This window comes from Cherax quadricarinatus, unplaced genomic scaffold, assembly GCF_038502225.1.
Source record: "Cherax quadricarinatus isolate ZL_2023a unplaced genomic scaffold, ASM3850222v1 Contig849, whole genome shotgun sequence".
Lineage (NCBI taxonomy): Eukaryota > Metazoa > Arthropoda > Malacostraca > Decapoda > Parastacidae > Cherax > Cherax quadricarinatus.
The window spans coordinates 37,665-60,000 of NW_027195875.1; the positions used below are offsets into that span (position 1 = coordinate 37,665).

General features: G+C 42.9%; 1 protein-coding gene across 1 annotated transcript in view; it reads left to right on the forward strand.

The window, feature by feature from the left end:
• Positions 1–22,336, forward strand: part of LOC128685491 (venom phosphodiesterase 2) — a gene marked incomplete at its 5' end in the record, with an annotated part of 92,719 nt that overhangs the window by 31,463 nt on the left and 38,920 nt on the right. Inside the window, 1 exon segment of the mRNA XM_070080722.1 lies at positions 13,545–13,841. Within this exon segment, the coding sequence (XP_069936823.1) occupies positions 13,545–13,841 (297 nt within the window).

Sequence of the window (22,336 nt, forward strand, 5' to 3'; positions counted from 1 at the left end):
GAGACATCCTCAAGACCTTATTAATATCTCCTTTATTAATACCTATCTTCCACTTATACACTTCGATCAGGTCTCCCCTCATTGGCAATATAAACACAAATGCAGTATAATGTGATCCTTTATTGACTACGTTTCGCCCACACAGTGGGCTTTTTCAAGTCACAAACAGAACTACCTGGGGTGGAAGGAACGCGAGTATTTATAGTCCGGCTGAGGTCAGGTGAAGAATGCTGCATCTGATGATGTACCGAGTTGGGTTGTAGAGTCTAAAAACTTGGGTAGCTTGGAAAGGAGACTGGACAAGTTTGTGAGCAGACCTTCTACAGTGTTCTTATGTGGGATAGCGATGAAGAAGTTTCTTGGCAAGTGGTTCAGCTATGTTATAGAAGCCACTATTCTGGTTGAAGTTGTCGGATATAGAAATAAGTGATGATTCCAGGATTCTTCGGTATTGAGTGTTGTCTTCTGTGGCGATAAGTCTTGAGTTTCTGTAGTTTATCAAGTGGTTGTGTGAATTACGGTGTTGTACGCAGGCATTCCTTGTGTCGTCAGACCTGCTTGCGTATTGGTGTTCTGAAATACGTGTTTGGAGGTCCCTTGATGTTTCGCCCACGTATAACTTGTTGCAGTCATTACAAGGGATTATGTATACCCCTGCAGAGGATGGAGGCTTGTCCTGCCTACTACTGGTGATGTCCTTGATGGTCGTGGTTGTGGAGGTAGATACTTGGAATGATGTTTTGGCAAAGATGTTGGAAACATGTTTGGCAATGGAGTTGGTGGGAAGGACTATGTATCTCTTCTCGGCAGTGTCTTCTCTGGGTGTGTTGAAGATGTTTAGTGCTCGCCGTCTGCAGTCTCTGATGAAGTGACGAGGATAGTGGAGTTTGGAAAATACCTGTTCAATTATAGTGCATTCTTCCTCAAGGAACTCGTTGCTGCAGATTCTGAGTGCACGCAGGAAGAAGCCTATAATTACACCACGTTTGGTTTTGGTGTCGTGGTGAGAGTAGAAGTGGAGAAGATCGTTTTGGTTGGTGGGTTTTCGATAGACTTTAAAACGAAGTTCGTGGTCAGCTTTGCAGAGTAGAACATCAAGGAAAGGAAGAGTGTTGTCGACCTCTTCTTCAAGTGTGAACTGGATTGAAGGCTCGACCTGGTTGAGCTTGTCTTGGAGAGCTTGAACGTTGAAGCGTTTAGGAGTTATGAGGAGAATGTCGTCAACATAACGGAGCCAGGTGACAGACGAAGGAATAATGGTGGAGAAACGTTCGGCTTCTAGATGTTCCATGTATAGGTTCGCTAGGACTGCACTGAGTGGCGAACCCATGGGTAGTCCAAAAGTCTGCTGAAAGAGGTGATTTTCAAAAGAGAAACACGTAAAGCCAACACATAGTTCAACCAGGTCGATGAAGTCGCTGGCTGGAATGGGAAGATCAAGTGAATCGTCAATTTTCTTGCGCAAGAGATCGATGGCTTGTTTAGTAGGTACTTTAGTGAATAGGGAAGTCACGTCAAGGCTGGAAAGTTTCTTGTTCCTGATGTTGATGTTGCGAATGCGATTGAGAAGATCACCTGAGTGTTTGAGATGTGCTGGACTGATAGTGCCCAAGAGTTTCGAGAGGTGTTTGGCGAGAATTCCTGAGAGCTTGTGGGGAGCACTGCCTATTCCCGAGGATATGGGCCTCAGTGGGATACCAGGCTTGTGAGTCTTTGGCAGGCCGTACATTCTGGCAGGTCTGGGGTTGCTGGGCATGGTGTGCAGAAGTTTCTTCCCTTGTTCTGAGCTCCTCAGAATGCGGCGAGTCCTTTGAAGAAAAGTTTTAGTAAGGTTGTCCACTTGGTTAGTTGTGAGAGGTTTGTAGGTATCTGGGTCATTAAGTAGATTGAGCATTTTGTTCCTGTAATCGTCAGTGTTCATGATAACAACACCACCTCCTTTATCAGCGGTGGTGACCCTGATGGTCGTGTCTTCTGCTAAACCTTTGAGTGCATTGATGTAACGTCGGGGTATGACTGGGGAGCTGCGTGTTGAGATGGCTGCTGAGATGATGCCTTGAAGATAGCCTTTTTGGAAGTCGGAGTCATTGTGTCTGTAGTTTTTGGCGATGAAATTGAGGTCTTGTTTTGGTTTCGTAATTCCTGTTGCGAATTTGAGGCCTAAGCTGAGGGCTTCAGTTTCTGTGGTTGACAGTGGACGAGATGAAAGATTTTGAATAATTTCAGGTCTTCCTAAACTTTTCCAATTACTATTATCGCAGAGTGTTTGTAGTTTCCTAGTAAGTCTGATCATCTGTTGAACATTCGCTGTGTAACTCTGCTGCGAATGATTTCGGCGGTGCGTCTGTTCATGTTGCCCCGGAGTGTTGTAACTCTGGCTGGAGGAAAGCTTCCTTTGTAGCATTGTTTGATTTCGGCGGTGCGTCTGTTCATGTTGCCCCGGAGTGTTGTGCCTAGTGTTCTGGCTTGGAGAAAAGCTTCCTTTGTAGCGAACACTAGGCACACTCTACCGCCGAAACATTCGCAGCAGAGTTGGCGAATGTTCAACAGAAGATCAAAACAAGACCTCAATTTCATCTGAAATTATTCAAAATCCAAAAACTTCGCAACAGGAATTACGAAACCAAAACAAGACCTCAATTTCATCGCCAAAAACTACAGACACAATGACTCCGACTTCCAAAAAGGCTATCTTCAAGGCATCATCTCAGCAGCCATCTCAACACGCAGCTCCCCAGTCATACCCCGACGTTACATCAATGCACTCAAAGGTTTAGCAGAAGACACGACCATCAGGGTCACCACCGCTGATAAAGGAGGTGGTGTTGTTATCATGAACACTGACGATTACAGGAACAAAATGCTCAATCTACTTAATGACCCAGATACCTACAAACCTCTCACAACTAACCAAGTGGACAACCTTACTAAAACTTTTCTTCAAAGGACTCGCCGCATTCTGAGGAGCTCAGAACAAGGGAAGAAACTTCTGCACACCATGCCCAGCAACCCCAGACCTGCCAGAATGTACGGCCTGCCAAAGACTCACAAGCCTGGTATCCCACTGAGGCCCATATCCTCGGGAATAGGCAGTGCTCCCCACAAGCTCTCAGGAATTCTCGCCAAACACCTCTCGAAACTCTTGGGCACTATCAGTCCAGCACATCTCAAACACTCAGGTGATCTTCTCAATCGCATTCGCAACATCAACATCAGGAACAAGAAACTTTCCAGCCTTGACGTGACTTCCCTATTCACTAAAGTACCTACTAAACAAGCCATCGATCTCTTGCGCAAGAAAATTGACGATTCACTTGATCTTCCCATTCCAGCCAGCGACTTCATCGACCTGGTTGAACTATGTGTTGGCTTTACGTGTTTCTCTTTTGAAAATCACCTCTTTCAGCAGACTTTTGGACTACCCATGGGTTCGCCACTCAGTGCAGTCCTAGCGAACCTATACATGGAACATCTAGAAGCCGAACGTTTCTCCACCATTATTCCTTCGTCTGTCACCTGGCTCCGTTATGTTGACGACATTCTCCTCATAACTCCTAAACGCTTCAACGTTCAAGCTCTCCAAGACAAGCTCAACCAGGTCGAGCCTTCAATCCAGTTCACACTTGAAGAAGAGGTCGACAACACTCTTCCTTTCCTTGATGTTCTACTCTGCAAAGCTGACCACGAACTTCGTTTTAAAGTCTATCGAAAACCCACCAACCAAAACGATCTTCTCCACTTCTACTCTCACCACGACACCAAAACCAAACGTGGTGTAATTATAGGCTTCTTCCTGCGTGCACTCAGAATCTGCAGCAACGAGTTCCTTGAGGAAGAATGCACTATAATTGAACAGGTATTTTCCAAACTCCACTATCCTCGTCACTTCATCAGAGACTGCAGACGGCGAGCACTAAACATCTTCAACACACCCAGAGAAGACACTGCCGAGAAGAGATACATAGTCCTTCCCACCAACTCCATTGCCAAACATGTTTCCAACATCTTTGCCAAAACATCATTCCAAGTATCTACCTCCACAACCACGACCATCAAGGACATCACCAGTAGTAGGCAGGACAAGCCTCCATCCTCTGCAGGGGTATACATAATCCCTTGTAATGACTGCAACAAGTTATACGTGGGCGAAACATCAAGGGACCTCCAAACACGTATTTCAGAACACCAATACGCAAGCAGGTCTGACGACACAAGGAATGCCTGCGTACAACACCGTAATTCACACAACCACTTGATAAACTACAGAAACTCAAGACTTATCGCCACAGAAGACAACACTCAATACCGAAGAATCCTGGAATCATCACTTATTTCTATATCCGACAACTTCAACCAGAATAGTGGCTTCTATAACATAGCTGAACCACTTGCCAAGAAACTTCTTCATCGCTATCCCACATAAGAACACTGTAGAAGGTCTGCTCACAAACTTGTCCAGTCTCCTTTCCAAGCTACCCAAGTTTTTAGACTCTACAACCCAACTCGGTACATCATCAGATGCAGCATTCTTCACCTGACCTCAGCCGGACTATAAATACTCGCGTTCCTTCCACCCCAGGTAGTTCTGTTTGTGACTTGAAAAAGCCCACTGTGTGGGCGAAACGTAGTCAATAAAGGATCACATTATACTGCATTTGTGTTTATATTGCCATTGTGTCGGTATTTTATACCATTTATTTCCACTTTATGCTGCATACATACACTACATCTCTTGACATACTCATACATGTCAGTTGCCATACGTGGCCAAAAGTATTTCATTCTGGCTTGTTTCACAGAATGATCCATACCAGGGTGTGCAACACCTGGTGCATAGTGAACTAGCTGTAGGGCTACATTCACAAGTGACTGTGGAATTACTAATTGGTATACCCTTCTGCTTGGGGTACCCAACTCGGCTGTTCGATACAGTAATTCTTGGCTCATAACAAAGTCACTGATTGGTGCTGGTGGCTTCACAGTCAGAATAAGATCTTCCTGGAGCAGGAATCAGATCACACCAGACCACAAGGGATCTGTTCTTTCTTACTGGAGGAATGAACAAACTCGGTGGAGTGGATGGGCTCTCCCCAGCTGAAATAATTAACACCATAACTCGAAATATTAGGAAGGGAGAACGGATCTACTATCTCTTAGTGCAAGCACAGGGTAAGGGTAATGAACTAGGTCTACAATAATGGTATTTGCTCTGAGTCGAACACTGTGACCCGAGGTATTAACTATAAAGAGACTGCTCTTACAATCGTTAATAACACGTAAAGAAGACTCGGGAAACAACTTTTTACGTTGCAAAGATTACTGTCAACTAGGATAGTATCACCATCTGCAACACAAGGGGCAACAACAACACTCAAGAGAGCACACTAGCCACAGAAACGTCTTCCTGCAATGGCTTGTGGCATCAGCAAGAGATGACATAACTCATTGCAAGTAATTTTTCTTCGCAAGGCATCCCCTGGGAGGAACGACTACTTGAACAAGTCGACATCGCAGAGATAGTAGTCTCAGCATCCAGAGTTGTCTGAGGTTCTTCGGAGACCCAGGGTAACTGTACACTATCCTGCGTGCTAGATATTTTGGCTGGATTCCAGACAGGAGTGACAGTCTTACTAGTGCCTGACTGCTCGGCTACATTAATAAGTAATTCACGGAACTATAAGAATGTAATCTGAACTTCACATTCTGCAGCACTGTGACAAATCTCAGATACAAGCTGTGAGAACAAACGCATTGCTCAAAAGCTAGATACTGTCTTTCAGTCAGTAAGGGAATATTAGGACTGTGGACTGATTCATATTTACTTTGACTGGCATGATGCACTAAGTGAGCAATCAAAAGTGACTTGGACATGATTCTCAGAGAACTTACACAAGGACATAAAAAGCAAGAATTATAAAATGAATATACGACACAATAAAGCTTAAAGGGGAGAAAATGCTTAAGTATTCTGCATAAGTAAAGAAATGTACAAGACACACTGCAGAGCAAGGAAAACTCACAGAAGCATTCAACTGGATAAAGGCAAAACAACACTTTGATAATCAAGAGAAATTGAAGATCTTACTTTAATTTGAATTAATGGCTCGGTGAATTGTCTTTACTCTCAAGTCAATAAATAAATTCAATAATAAATGATAAATCAATCAGAAATAATAAAATACAATCAATAAATCTTGTGCAAAATTAAAATAGACTGGGAAAGCAATTCTCTAAAAAAAATAAATTGGCACACAAATATTAAAATATTATGCACTGAGAACACAAGTAAATGTAAAACTGGAATCACAGAATATTGCACTGAAATATACTGTAGCACTATTGCAAATGACAATTACTGTTCAGGAATTGCAGCACAACAAACACTACAAAAAATTATGAAAAAAAATAATCACAGCACAAAAATTACACAAGAGTCATTGCAAAATGAGTCAATAAATGCAATAAAAAATGCAGACACAAGGAAATACAGTTTACAAGAACAATAAAAAAAATATTATCAAGAATGAACTGATTGAACACTTTAACTCTTAATTGCAGCTTAGGCAAACACTTACTTAAACAGAAGCAAAGAACACTTTACTTTAAAAAAAAGAAGTTAAAAATTACACTAAGAGTGAATTTGTTCAATGAAATATGAATCATAAAGTAGAGAACAGGGAAAATAACACTTATAGTAGTGTGGAACACAAACATCTATATGCAAATATGAATATATCTTGTAATATGGTCTTGTGTTGACAAGAATTGAAAACAAACGTCACTATTTTCTGTGGAGATAGGACAAAGTAGACACTGGCGAAAGTAGCAATAATTAACACAAAAGAATGTTCAACACACATTAAAATGGGAATAAAACACACTGGGGGAAAAATAAATAAGGATGTAGGTACTGGGAAACAAAAAAAAAGATAAACGAGGCACAACACTGAGTTGTGGTGCAGAACACAAGGTAAACAATTTACTGAAATACTTCACTGAATGAATTACTGGGCAATGTATAAACCTTGGTAATAAATACCGACAAGTTGGTTTAGAAAGATACGTAAGCAAACACTGTGACATATTTATTAGAAAACGTTTCGGTCCTGGGACCTTGATCACTTTTAACATACAGAGGTAGAAAGACATTATATATATAGGCGGAGAGTGAGGTGTGAGTGACGCATGGTAACCTTAAGAATGTCATGTTGGGATGAGGACGGGTAGACGATGAAATCAGGTAACTCCTGTGTTGCTGGGTTGGTGGTGCTTAAGTATCATGTATGCCAATGTTTTTGAAATTTTGTAGTTTTCAGTGTTACGTTCTATAGTGTCGGTGACGGCGATCAGTGAGGCTTCTAGGCACCGTCGGCGTCTGAGGTCTGGTTCGGTGAGAACGAGTTGTGCCTCATTCCAGTTCATCAAATGCCCCGTGGAGTCTCTGTGGAGGACACAGGCGTACCCTACATCGTCTCTGTTAGCACCCTCATTCCCAAGACCGTTACCTGGCTAAGATACGTTGATGATATATTGGTTTTCTATCCAAGACGTCTCAATATCCAGGCCCTTCTCAACAAGCCGAACCATCAATAAAGTTAACACTTCAACTCGAAAACGATGGCAAACTTCCTTTCCTCGACGTTCTCCTGTGCAGATCTCCCGACAGTGACAAACTTCTCTTCAAAGTGTATAGAAAACCTACCAACAAGGACGATCTTATACACTTTTATTCACACCAAGACACCCGCACTAAAAGAGGAGTCCTCATTGGCTTCTTCTTGAGAGCTCTTCGCATCTCCAGCCCTTGTTTTCTTGAAGAAGAATGTACTTACATAACACAAGCCTTTACACGTCTTCAGTTCCCATCTTTCTTCATCCGAGATTGCAGACTCAAGGCACAAGCTATCCTCAACAAACCGCCCATGGAACAGCCCCCTAAGCAGTTCATAGTGCTCCCATGTGGTGATGTTGCCACGAATACTCGCCGGGCACTTGCTATGAGTAACATCAACGTTTCCACCATAAACACATCATCTATCAAAGACCTCACTACGAAACGCAGCCCCACACCTCTAACTTCTACAGCAGGCGTCTACACTATCCCCTGTGGATTCTGTCCCAAGAAATATGTAGGCGAGACAGGCAGAGATCTTGCAGTCCGCCTGAATGAGCATCGAAATGCCTCTAACAGAGACGATGTAAGGTACGCCTGTGTCCTCCACAGAGACTCCACGGGGCATTTGATGAACTGGAATGAGGCACAACTCGTTCTCACCGAACCAGACCTCAGACGCCGACGGTGCCTAGAAGCCTCACTAATCGCCGTCACCGACACTATAGAACGTAACACTGGAAACTACAAAATTTCAAAAACATTAGCATACATGATACTTAAGCACCACCAACCCAACAACACAGGAGTCACATGATCTCATCGTCTACCCGTCCTCATCCCAACATGACATTCTTCAGGTCACCATGCGTCACTCACACCTCACTCTCCGCCCATATATATAATGTCTTTCTACCTCTGTATGTTAGAAGTGATCAAGGTCCCAGGACCGAAACGTTTTCTAATGAATATGTCATAGTGTTTGCTTAGCTCTCGTGGATCGAGTCATGGCTCACTGACAAGAAGCAGAGAGTGTCCATGGCAATATAAACACAAATGCAGTATAATGTGATCCTTTATTGACTACGTTTCGCCCACACAGTGGGCTTTTTCAAGTCACAAACAGAACTAGTTCTGTTTGTGACTTGAAAAAGCCCACTGTGTGGGCGAAACGTAGTCAATAAAGGATCACATTATACTGCATTTGTGTTTATATTGCCATTGTGTCGGTATTTTATACCATTTATTTCCAGAGAGTGTCCAGAAATGGGGTTAAATCCGAGTGGGGATCTGTAACAAGTGGCGTTCCACAGGGATCAGTCTAGGGCTCGTTGTTGTTTATAATATATATCAATGATCTTGATGAGGGAATTACTAGTGATATGAGCAAATTCGCCGATGACACAAAGATAGGTAGGATAATTGATTCAAACGTAGATGTTATGGAACTTAGGAGGATTTAAACAAACTCTATTCTTGGTCAAAAAAGTGGCAGATGCAGTTCAATGTAGATAAATGCACGGTTCTGAAGTTTGGGAGTGCCCATAACCCTAGTACTTATAAGTTAAATGATATAGAACTTAGCCATACAGATTGCGAAAAGGACTTGGGGGTTATGGTGAGCAGCAACCTTAAACCAAGACAGCAATGCCTAAGCGTACGTAATAAGGCAAATAGATTACTGGGATTTATATCAAGAAGTGTAAGCAACAGAAGTCCAGAGGTGGTCTGCTGGCTAAAGCTCCCGCTTCACACACGGAGGGCCCGGGTTCGATTCCCGGCGGGTGGAAATTCCGACACGTTTCCTTACACCTATTGTCCTGTTCACCTAGCAGCAAATAGGTACCTGGGTGTTAGTCGACTGGTGTGGGTCGCATCCTGGGGGACAAGATTAAGGACCCCAATGGAAATAAGTTAGACAGTCGAACATCAAAATGGTATACAATACCGACAGGTTGTTAGGTAAGACACATATGCAACAGTTAGACAACTTTATTCCGAAACGTTTCGCCTACACAGTAGGCTTCTTCAGTCGAATACAGAAAGTAGGCAGGAACAGTAGAGATGTGAAGACGATGTAATCAGTCCACCATCCCTCCAGGCCGAGGGACTGACAACCTCAAATTCTACGACTTTAAGGGTGATGGACTGATTACATCGTCTTCACATCTCTACTGTTCCTGCCTACTTTCTGTATTCGACTGAAGAAGCCTACTGTGTAGGCGAAACGTTTCGGAATAAAGTTGTCTAACTGTTGCATATGTGTCTTACCTAACAATGCAGCTCAGTTCTGGTCTCCATATTACAGAATGGACATAAATTCGTTAGAAAACATTCAGCGTAGGATGACTAAATTAATACATAGCATTAGAAATCTTCCTTATGAAGAAAGAATGAAGACTCTTAAGTTACATTCACTTGTTAGACGAAGAATGAGGGGAGACCTGATCGAAGTGTATAAGTGGAAGATAGGTATTAATAAAGGGGATATTAATAAGGTCTTGAGGATGTCTCTCCAAGAGAGAACCCGCAGTAATGGATTTAAATTAGATAAGTTTAGATTTAGAAAGGACATAGGAAAGTATTGGCTTGGAAATAGGGTAGTTGATGAGCGGAACAGTCTACCTAGTTGGGTTATTGAGGCTGGGACTCATTAGAGAGCATACAGAGAAGAATGACTAAAATGATTTACTGTGTAAGGAACCTCCCGTATGAAGATAGACTTAAAGCCTTAAATCTCCACTCTCTGGAGAGGCGTAGAACGAGAGGAGATATCATTGAAGTGTATAAGTGGATGACAGGCTTAAACAAGGGAGATATTAATAAAGTACTGAGGGTGTCGAACCAGGTAAGAACCAGAAATAATGGATATAAGTTGGATAAATTTAGATTTAGAAAGGACATAGGTAAGTACTGGTTTTCTAACAGAGTTGTAGATGCGTGGAACAGTCTTCCAAGTGGGGTGATAGAGGCTAGGACCTTGGGTAGCTTTAAGAAGAGACTGGACAAATATATGAGTGGGAGGGGCTGGGTTTGATTGGTGTCATGGGGTACGGGAGTTATTTCTTGATTGGCTTTAGGTAGAGATCGTTTTGATAAGGACCTGCCTCGTATGGGCCAGTAGGCCTTCTGCAGTGTTCCTACATTCTTATGTTCTTATGTTGTTAGGTAAGACACATATGCAACAGTTAGGTATCTTTATTTCGAAACGTTTCGCCTACACAGTAGGCTTCTTCAGTCGAGTACAGAAAGTTGATAGAAGCAGAAGATACTTGAAGACGATGTAATCAGTCCATCACCCTTAAAGTTTTGAGGTGGTCAGTCCCTCAGTCTGGAGAAGAGCATTGTTCCGTTGTCTGAAACAATATTGTTTCAGACAACGGAACAATGCTCTTCTCCAGACTGAGGGACTGACCACCTCAAAACTTTAAGGGTGATGGACTGATTACATCGTCTTCAAGTATCTTCTGCTTCTATCAACTTTCTGTACTCGACTGAAGAAGCCTACTGTGTAGGCGAAACGTTTCGAAATAAAGATACATAACTGTTGCATATGTGTCTTACCTAACAATCTGTCGGTATTTTATACCATTTTAATGTTTGTTCTTATGTTCTTATGTAGTTTCAAATTTAGGTTGGATAAGTACATGAGTGGGAGGGGTTGGATTTGAGTGGGACTTTCACATCAGAGCTTATTTCTTGGGTGGCATTGAAAATTGGGTTGGGCAAATGTTTTGTTAGTGGGATGAATTGTAAAGGACTTGCCTAGTATGGGCCAACAGGCCTGCTGCAGTGTTCCTCCTTTCTTATGTTCTTGAGAGGAGTGTGTTGTGAGGCAAGAGGAGTGTGTTGTGAGGCAAGAGGAGTGTGTTGTGAGGCAAGAGGAGTGTGTTGTGAGGCAAGAGGAGTGTGTTGTGAGGCAAGAGGAGTGTGTTGTGAGGCAAGAGGAGTGTGTTGTGAGGCAAGAGGAGTGTGTTGTGAGGCAAGAGGAGTGTGTTGTGAGGCAAGAGGAGTGTGTTGTGAGGCAAGAGGATTGTGTTGTGAGGCAAGAGGAGTGTGTTGTGAGGCAAGAGGAGTGTGTTGTGAGGCAAGAGGATTGTGTTGTGAGGCAAGAGGAGTGTGTTGTGAGGCAAGAGGAGTGTGTTGTGAGGCAAGAGGAGTGTGTTGTGAGGCAAGAGGAGTGTGTTGTGAGGCAAGAGGAGTGTGTTGTGAGGCAAGAGGAGTGTGTTGTGAGGCAAGAGGAGTGTGTTGTGAGGCAAGAGGAGTGTGTTGTGAGGCAAGAGGAGTGTGTTGTGAGGCAAGAGGAGTGTGTTGTGAGGCAAGAGGAGTGTGCTGTGAGGCAAGAGGAGTGTGTTGTGAGGCAAGAGGAGTGTGTTGTGAGGCAAGAGGAGTGTGTTGTGAGGCAAGAGGAGTGTGTTGTGAGGCAAGAGGAGTGTGTTGTGAGGCAAGAGGATTGTGTTGTGAGGCAAGAGGAGTGTGTTGTGAGGCAAGAGGAGTGTGTTGTGAGGCAAGAGGATTGTGTTGTGAGGCAAGAGGAGTGTGTTGTGAGGCAAGAGGAGTGTGTTGTGATGCAAGAGGAGTGTGTTGTGAGGCAAGAGGAGTGTGTTGTGAGGTAAGAGGAGTGTGTTGTGAGGCAAGAGGAGTGTGTTGTGAGGCAAGAGGAGTGTGTTGTGAGGCAAGAGGAGTGTGTTGTGAGGCAAGAGGAGTGTGTTGTGAGGCAAGAGGAGTGTGTTGTGAGGCAAGAGGAGTGTGTTGTGAGGCAAGAGGAGTGTGTTGTGAGGCAAGAGGATTGACCACTGATTAACCTTATTCTTGTGTATAAATTATTTAAAAAACCAACAAGTTGATAAAAGAGAAACTTGTGCAACATTTGAGTACCTTTATTCTGGAAACATTTTGCCAGCCAGTGGCGTCTTCAGTCCAATACAGAGAAGGTTAATGATAAGGAGTTTAAGGTAATCAGTTGGTTTAGAAAGACACGTAAGCAACGAAACGTTTTCTAATAAATATGTCATAGTGTTTGCTTACGTGTCTTTCTAAACCAACTTGTCGGTATTTATTACCAAGGTTTATACCATGCAAATTCTTGAACATGATAGGACCGTACCTCCTCCTAACTTCCAAACTACGAATTCTCTGCATTATATTCACACCACACATTGCCCTCAGACATGACATCTCCACTGCCTCCAGCCTTCTCCTCGCTGCAACATTCATCACCCATGCTTCACACCCATATAAGAGCGTTGGTAAAACTATACTCTCATACATTCCCCTCTTTGCCTCCAAGGACAAAGTTCTTTGTCTCCACAGACTCCTAAGTGCACCACTCACTCTTTTTCCCTCATCAATTCTATGATTCACCTCATCTTTCATAGACCCATCCGCTGACACGTCCACTCCCAAATATCTGAATACGTTCACCTCCTCCATACTCTCTCCCTCCAATCTGATATTCAATCTTTCATCACCTAATCTTTTTGTTATCCTCATAACCTTACTCTTTCCTGTATTCACCTTTAATTTTCTTCTTTTGCACACCCTACCAAATTCATCCACCAATCTCTGCAGCTTCTCTTCAGAATCTCCCAAGAGCACTATGACATATTTATTTATTTATTTCTAATAAATTTATTTATTTCTAATAAATATGTCATAGTGTTTGCTTACGTGTCTTTCTAAACGAAGAATTTGCATAAATGCTTTGGAAGTTTACGGTAGTCCCTGTATCGTGAACCATGTGTCGGTGTCCGGGTGAATTACGACGATACTGAGCCTCGTGCAGTAGATGGATGAAAGTACAACACCAAGCATAATAGGGCAGATAAACTTACAACGAGACGTATCAGGGAACAGCTGGTCGAGAGAGGGGAAGGCTTGAACCCATGGCATTTGAGTCATAAAACTTACGTCTCTGTGTTCCTCCTATCAGGGCTGCATGACGCTAGTGGTGGTGGTGGTGGTGGTGGTGGCGGTGCTGATGGTGACGAAGAAAAGTAGTGGTGGTGAGGCTGTGGTGCTGCCTGAGCGGCTGGAGGCTGCCCGCTGCCCTCACCAGTATGGTAGCCGTCCACTGCTGCTCATCTCCATGGACGGCTTCCGTGCTGACTACCTCAACAGAGACCTCACGCCAACCATTAAAAAGTTAGCCGAACGGGGGGTCCACGCCCCCTACATGAAGTCGACCTACCCCACCGTTACCTTCACCAATCACTACACAATAGTCACGGTACATTATTGCCACGGTTCAGTACAGTGACTATATTATAGTCACGGTACAGTACAACAACTACAGTATAGTTACGGTACAGTACACAACTATAGTGTAGTCACGGTACAGTACAACAACTACAGTGTAGTCACGTTACAGTACGACAACTACAATATAGTCACGGTACAGTACAACAACTACAGTATAGTTACGGTACAGTACAACAACTAAAGTAGAGTCACGGTACAGTACAACAACTAAAGTATAGTCACGGTACAGTACAACAACTACAGTGTAGTCACGTTACAGTACGACAACTAAAGTAGAGTCACGGTACAGTACAACAACTAAAGTATAGTCACGGTACAGTACAACAACTAAAGTAGAGTCACGGTACAGTACAACAACTAAAGTATAGTCACGGTACAGTACAACAACTACAGTATAGTCACGGTACAGTACAACAACTACAGTATAGTTACGGTACAGTACAACAACTAAAGTATAGTCACGGTACAGTGCAACAACTGCAGTATAGTCACGGTACAGTACAACAACTACAGTATAGTCACGGTACAGTACGACAACTACAGTATAGTCACGGTACAGTGCAACAACTGCAGTATAGTCACGGTACAGTGCAAAAACTGCAGTATAGTCACGGTACAGTACAACAACTGCAGTATAGTCACGGTACAGTACAACAACTGCAGTATAGTCACGGTACAGTACAACAACTACAGTATAGTCACGGTACAGTACAATAACTACAGTATAGTCACGGTACAGTACAACAACTGCAGTATAGTCACGGTACAGTACAACAACTACAGTATAGTCACGGTACAGTACGCCAACTACAGTATAGTCACGGTACAGTACAACAACTACAGTATAGTCACGGTACAGTACAACTGCAGTATAGTCACGGTACAGTGCAACAACTACAGTATAGTCACGGTACACTACGACAACTGCAGTATAGTCACGGTACAGTACTACAACTACAGTATAGTCACGGTACAGTACAACAACTGCAGTATAGTCACGGTACAGTGCAACAACTGCAGTATAGTCACGGTACAGTACGACAACTGCAGTATAGTCACGGTACAGTACGACAACTACAGTATAGTCACGGTACAGTACAACAACTGCAGTATAGTCACGGTACAGTACAACAACTACAGTATAGTCACGGTACAGTACAACAACTGCAGTATAGTCACGGTACAGTGCAACAACTACAGTATTGTTACGGTACAGTACAACAACTACAGTATAGTCACGGTACACGGTACAGTACAACAACTGCAGTATAGTCACGGTACAGTACAACAACTACAGCATAGTCACGGTACAGTACAACAACTACAATATAGTCACGGTACAGTACAACAACTACAGTATAGTCACGGTACAGTACAACAACTACAGTATAGTCACGGTACAGTACAACAACTACAGTATAGTCACGGTGCAGTACAACAACTGCAGTATAGTCACGGTACACGGTACAGTACAACAACTACAGTATAGTCACGGTGCAGTACGACAACTGCAGTATAGTCACGGTACAGTACAACAACTACAGTATAGTCACGGAACATTACAACAACTACAGTATAGTCACGGTACACGGTACAGTACAACAACTACAGTATAGTCACGGTACAGTACAACAACTACAGTATAGTCACGGTACACGGTACAGTACAACAACTACAGTATAGTCACGGAACAGTACAACAACTACAGTATAGTCACGGTACAGTACAATAACTACAGTATAGTCACGGAACAGTACAACAACTACAGTATAGTCACGGTACAGTACAACAACTACAGTATAGTCACGGTACAATACAACAACTACAGTATAGTCACGGTACAGTACAACAACTACAGCATAGTCACGGTACAGTACAACAACTACAGTATAGTCACGGTACAGTACAACAACTGCAGTATAGTCACGGTACACGGTACAGTACAACAACTACAGTATAGTCACGGTACAGTACAACAACTACAGTATAGTCACGGTACAGTACAACTACAGTATAGTCACGGTACAGTACAACAACTGCAGTATAGTCACGGTACACGGTACAGTACAACAACTACAGTATAGTCACGGTGCAGTACGACAACTGCAGTATAGTCGCGGTACAGTACAACAACTACAGTATAGTCACGGTACAGTACGCCAACTACAGTATAGTCACGGTACAGTACAACAACTACAGTATAGTCACGGTACAGTACAACTGCAGTATAGTCACGGTACAGTGCAACAACTACAGTATAGTCACGGTACAGTACGACAACTGCAGTATAGTCACGGTACAGTACGACAACTACAGTATAGTCACGGTACAGTACAACAACTGCAGTATAGTCACGGTACAGTGCAACAACTGCAGTATAGTCACGGTACAGTACGAGAACTGCAGTATAGTCACGGTACAGTACGACAACTACAGTATAGTCACGGTACAGTGCAACAACTACAGTATAGTCACGGTACAGTGCAACAACTACAGTATAGTCACGGTACACGGTACAGTGCAAAAACTACAGAATAGTCACGGTACTGTGCAAAAACTACAGTATAGTCACGGTACAGTACAACAACTACAGTATAGTCACGGTACAGTGCAAAAACTACAGTATAGTCACGGTACAGTGCAACAACTGCAGTATAGTCACGGTACAGTGCAACAACTACAGTATAGTCACGGTACACGGTACAGTGCAAAAACTACAGTATAGTCACGGTACAGTGCAAAAACTACAGTATAGTCACGGTACAGTACAACTACAGTATAGTCACGGTACAGTGCAAAAACTACAGTATAGTCACGGTACAGTGCAACAATTACAGTATAGTCACGGTACACGGTACAGTGCAAAAACTACAGTATAGTCACGGTACAGTGCAACAACTACAGTATAGTCACGGTACAGTACAACAACTACAGTATAGTCACGGTACAGTGCAACAACTGCAGTATAGTCACGGTACAGTACAACAACTACAGTATAGTCACGGTACACGGTACAGTGCAACAACTGCAGTATAGTCACGGTACAGTACAACAACTACAGTATAGTCACGGTACACGGTACAGTACAACAACTACAGTATAGTCACGGTACAGTGCAACAACTGCAGTATAGTCACGGTACAGTACAACAACTACAGTATAGTCACTGTACAGTACAACAACTACAGTATAGTCACGGTACAGTACAACAACTGCAGTATAGTCACGGTACAGTGCAACAACTGCAGTATAGTCACGGTACAGTACACAACTACAGTATAGTCACGGTACAGTACAACAACTACAGTATAGTCACGGTACAGTACAACAACTACAGTATAGTCACGGTACAGTACAACAACTACAGTATAGTCACGGTACAGTACAGTGCAACAACTACAGTATAGTCACGGTACAGTACAACAACTGCAGTATAGTCACGGTACAGTGCAACAACTGCAGTATAGTCACGGTACAGTGCAACAACTACAGTATAGTCACGGTACAGTACGACAACTACAGTATAGTCACGGTACAATATAACAACTGCAGTATAGTCACGGTACAGTACAACAACTACAGTATAGTCACGGTACAGTGCAACAACTACAGTATAGTCACGGTACAGTACAACAACTACAGTATAGTCACTGTACAGTACAACAACTGCAGTATAGTCACGGTACAGTACAACAACTACAGTATAGTCACGGTACAGTACAACAACTACAGTATAGTCACGGTACAGTACAACAACTACAGTATAGTCACGGTACACGGTACAGTACAACAACTACAGTATAGTCACGGTACAGTACAACAACTACAGTATAGTCACGGTACAGTACAACAACTACAGTATAGTCACGGTACAGTACAACAACTACAGTATAGTCACGGTACAGTACAACAACTGCAGTATAGTCACGGTACACGGTACAGTACAACAACTGCAGTATAGTCACGGTACAGTACAACAACTACAGAATAGTCACTGTACAGTACAACAACTACAGTATAGTCACGGTACAGTACAACAACTACAGTATAGTCACGGTACAGTACAACAACTACAGTATAGTCACGGTACAGTGCAACAACTGCAGTATAGTCACGGTACAGTACAACAACTACAGTATAGTCACGGTACACGGTACAGTACAACAACTACAGTATAGTCACGGTACAGTACAACAACTGCAGTATAGTCACGGTACACGGTACAGTGCAACAACTACAGTATAGTCACGGTACAGTACAACAACTACAGTATAGTCACGGTACACGGTACAGTGCAACAACTACAGTATAGTCACGGTACAGTACAACAACTGCAGTATAGTCACGGTACAGTGCAACAACTGCAGTATAGTCACGGTACAGTGCAACAACTACAGTATAGTCACGGTACAGTACAACAACTGCAGTATAGTCACGGTACAGTACGACAACTGCAGTATAGTCACGGTACAGTGCAACAACTACAGTATAGTCACGGTACACGGTACAGTACAACAACTACAGTATAGTCACGGTACAGTACAACAACTACAGTATAGTCACGGTACAGTGCAACAGCTACAGTATAGTCACGGTACAGTACAACAACTACAGTATAGTCACGGTACAGTACAACAACTGCAGTATAGTCACGGTACAGTGCAACAACTACAGTATAGTCACGGTACAGTACAACTACAGTATAGTCACGGTACACGGTACAGTACAACAACTACAGTATAGTCACGGTACAGTACAACAACTACAGTATAGTCACGGTACAGTACAACAACTACAGTATAGTCACGGTACAGTACAACAACTACAGTATAGTCACGGTACAGTACAACAACTGCAGTATAGTCACGGTACGCGGTACAGTACAACAACTACAGTATAGTCACGGTACACGGTACAGTACAACAACTACAGTATAGTCACGGTACAGTACAACAACTGCAGTATAGTCACGGTACAGTACAACAACTGCAGTATAGTCACGGTACAGTGCAACAACTACAGTATAGTCACGGTACAGTACAACAACTACAGTATAGTCACGGTACAGTACAACGACTACAGTATAGTCACGGTACAGTACAACAACTACAGTATAGTCACGGTACAATACAACAACTACAGTATAGTCACGGTACAGTACAACAACTGCAGTATAGTCACGGTACAGTACAACAACTGCAGTATAGTCACGGTACAGTACAACAACTACAGTATAGTCACGGTACAGTACAACAACTACAGTATAGTCACGGTACAGTGCAACAACTGCAGTATAGTCACGGTACAGTGCAACAACTGCAGTATAGTCACGGTACAGTGCAACAACTACAGTATAGTCACGGTACACGGTACAGTGCAAAAACTACAGTATAGTCACGGTACAGTGCAAAAACTACAGTATAGTCACGGTACAGTACAACTACAGTATAGTCACGGTACAGTGCAAAAACTACAGTATAGTCACGGTACAGTGCAACAATTACAGTATAGTCACGGTACACGGTACAGTGCAAAAACTACAGTATAGTCACGGTACAGTGCAACAACTACAGTATAGTCACGGTACAGTACAACAACTACAGTATAGTCACGGTACAGTGCAACAACTGCAGTATAGTCACGGTACAGTACAACAACTACAGTATAGTCACGGTACAGTACAGTGCAACAACTGCAGTATAGTCACGGTACAGTACAACAACTACAGTATAGTCACGGTACACGGTACAGTACAACAACTACAGTATAGTCACGGTACAGTGCAACAACTGCAGTATAGTCACGGTACAGTACAACAACTACAGTATAGTCACGGTACAGTACAACAACTACAGTATAGTCACGGTACAGTACAACAACTGCAGTATAGTCACGGTACAGTGCAACAACTGCAGTATAGTCACGGTACAGTACAACAACTACAGTATAGTCACGGTACAGTACAACAACTACAGTATAGTCACGGTACACGGTACAGTGCAACAACTACAGTATAGTCACGGTACAGTACAACAACTGCAGTATAGTCACGGTACAGTGCAACAACTGCAGTATAGTCACGGTACAGTGCAACAGCTACAGTATAGTCACGGTACAGTACGACAACTACAGTATAGTCACGGTACAATATAACAACTGCAGTATAGTCACGGTACAGTACAACAACTACAGTATAGTCACGGTACAGTGCAACAACTACAGTATAGTCACGGTACAGTACAACAACTACAGTATAGTCACTGTACAGTACAACAACTGCAGTATAGTCACGGTACAGTACAACAACTACAGCATAGTCACGGTACAGTACAACAACTACAGTATAGTCACGGTACAGTACAACAACTGCAGTATAGTCACGGTACACGGTACAGTACAACAACTACAGCATAGTCACGGTACAGTACAACAACTACAATATAGTCACGGTACAGTACAACAACTACAGTATAGTCACGGTACAGTACAACAACTACAGTATAGTCACGGTACAGTACAACAACTGCAGTATAGTCACGGTACACGGTACAGTACAACAACTGCAGTATAGTCACGGTACAGTACAACAACTACAGTATAGTCACTGTACAGTGCAACAACTACAGTATAGTCACGGTACAGTACAACAACTACAGTATAGTCACGGTACAGTACAACAACTGCAGTATAGTCACGGTACAGTGCAACAACTGCAGTATAGTCACGGTACAGTACAACAACTACAGTATAGTCACGGTACACGGTACAGTGCAACAACTACAGTATAGTCACGGTACAGTACAACAACTGCAGTATAGTCACGGTACACGGTACAGTGCAACAACTACAGTATAGTCACGGTACAGTACAACAACTACAGTATAGTCACGGTACACGGTACAGTGCAACAACTACAGTATAGTCACGGTACAGTACAACAACTGCAGTATAGTCACGGTACAGTGCAACAACTGCAGTATAGTCACGGTACAGTGCAACAACTACAGTATAGTCACGGTACAGTACAACAACTGCAGTATAGTCACGGTACAGTACGACAACTGCAGTATAGTCACGGTACAGTGCAACAACTACAGTATAGTCACGGTACACGGTACAGTACAACAACTACAGTATAGTCACGGTACAGTACAACAACTACAGTATAGTCACGGTACAGTGCAACAGCTACAGTATAGTCACGGTACAGTACAACAACTACAGTATAGTCACGGTACAGTACAACAACTGCAGTATAGTCACGGTACAGTGCAACAACTACAGTATAGTCACGGTACAGTACAACTACAGTATAGTCACGGTACACGGTACAGTACAACAACTACAGTATAGTCACGGTACAGTACAACAACTACAGTATAGTCACGGTACAGTACAACAACTACAGTATAGTCACGGTACAGTACAACAACTACAGTATAGTCACGGTACAGTACAACAACTGCAGTATAGTCACGGTACGCGGTACAGTACAACAACTACAGTATAGTCACGGTACACGGTACAGTACAACAACTACAGTATAGTCACGGTACAGTACAACAACTGCAGTATAGTCACGGTACAGTACAACAACTGCAGTAAAGTCACGGTACAGTGCAACAACTACAGTATAGTCACGGTACAGTACAACAACTACAGTATAGTCACGGTACAGTACAACGACTACAGTATAGTCACGGTACAGTACAACAACTACAGTATAGTCACGGTACAGTACAACAACTACAGTATAGTCACGGTACAGTACAACAACTGCAGTATAGTCACGGTACAGTACAACAACTGCAGTATAGTCACGGTACAGTACAACAACTCCAGTATAGTCACGGTACAGTACAACAACTACAGTATAGTCACGGTACAGTGCAACAACTGCAGTATAGTCACGGTACAGTACAACACCTGCAGTATAGTCACGGTACAGTACAACAACTGCAGTATAGTCACGGTACAGTACAACAACTGCAGTATAGTCACGGTACAGTACAACAACTGCAGTATAGTCACGGCACAGTACAACTACAGTATAGTCACGGTACAGTACAACAACTACAGTATAGTCACGGTACAGTACAGCTACAGTATAGTCACGGTACAGTACAACAACTGCAGTATAGTCACGGTACAGTACAACAACTACAGTATAGTCACGGTACAGTACAACAACTGCAGTATAGTCACGGTACAGTACAACAACTGCAGTATAGTCACGGTACAGTGCAACAACTACAGTATAGTCACGGTACAGTACAACAACTACAGCATAGTCACGGTACAGTACAACAACTACAGTATAGTCACGGTACAGTACAACTACAGTATAGTCACGGTACAGTACAACAACTACAGTATAGTCACGGTACAGTACAACAACTACAGTATAGTCACGGTACAGTACAACTACAGTATAGTCACGGTACAGTACAACTACAGTATAGT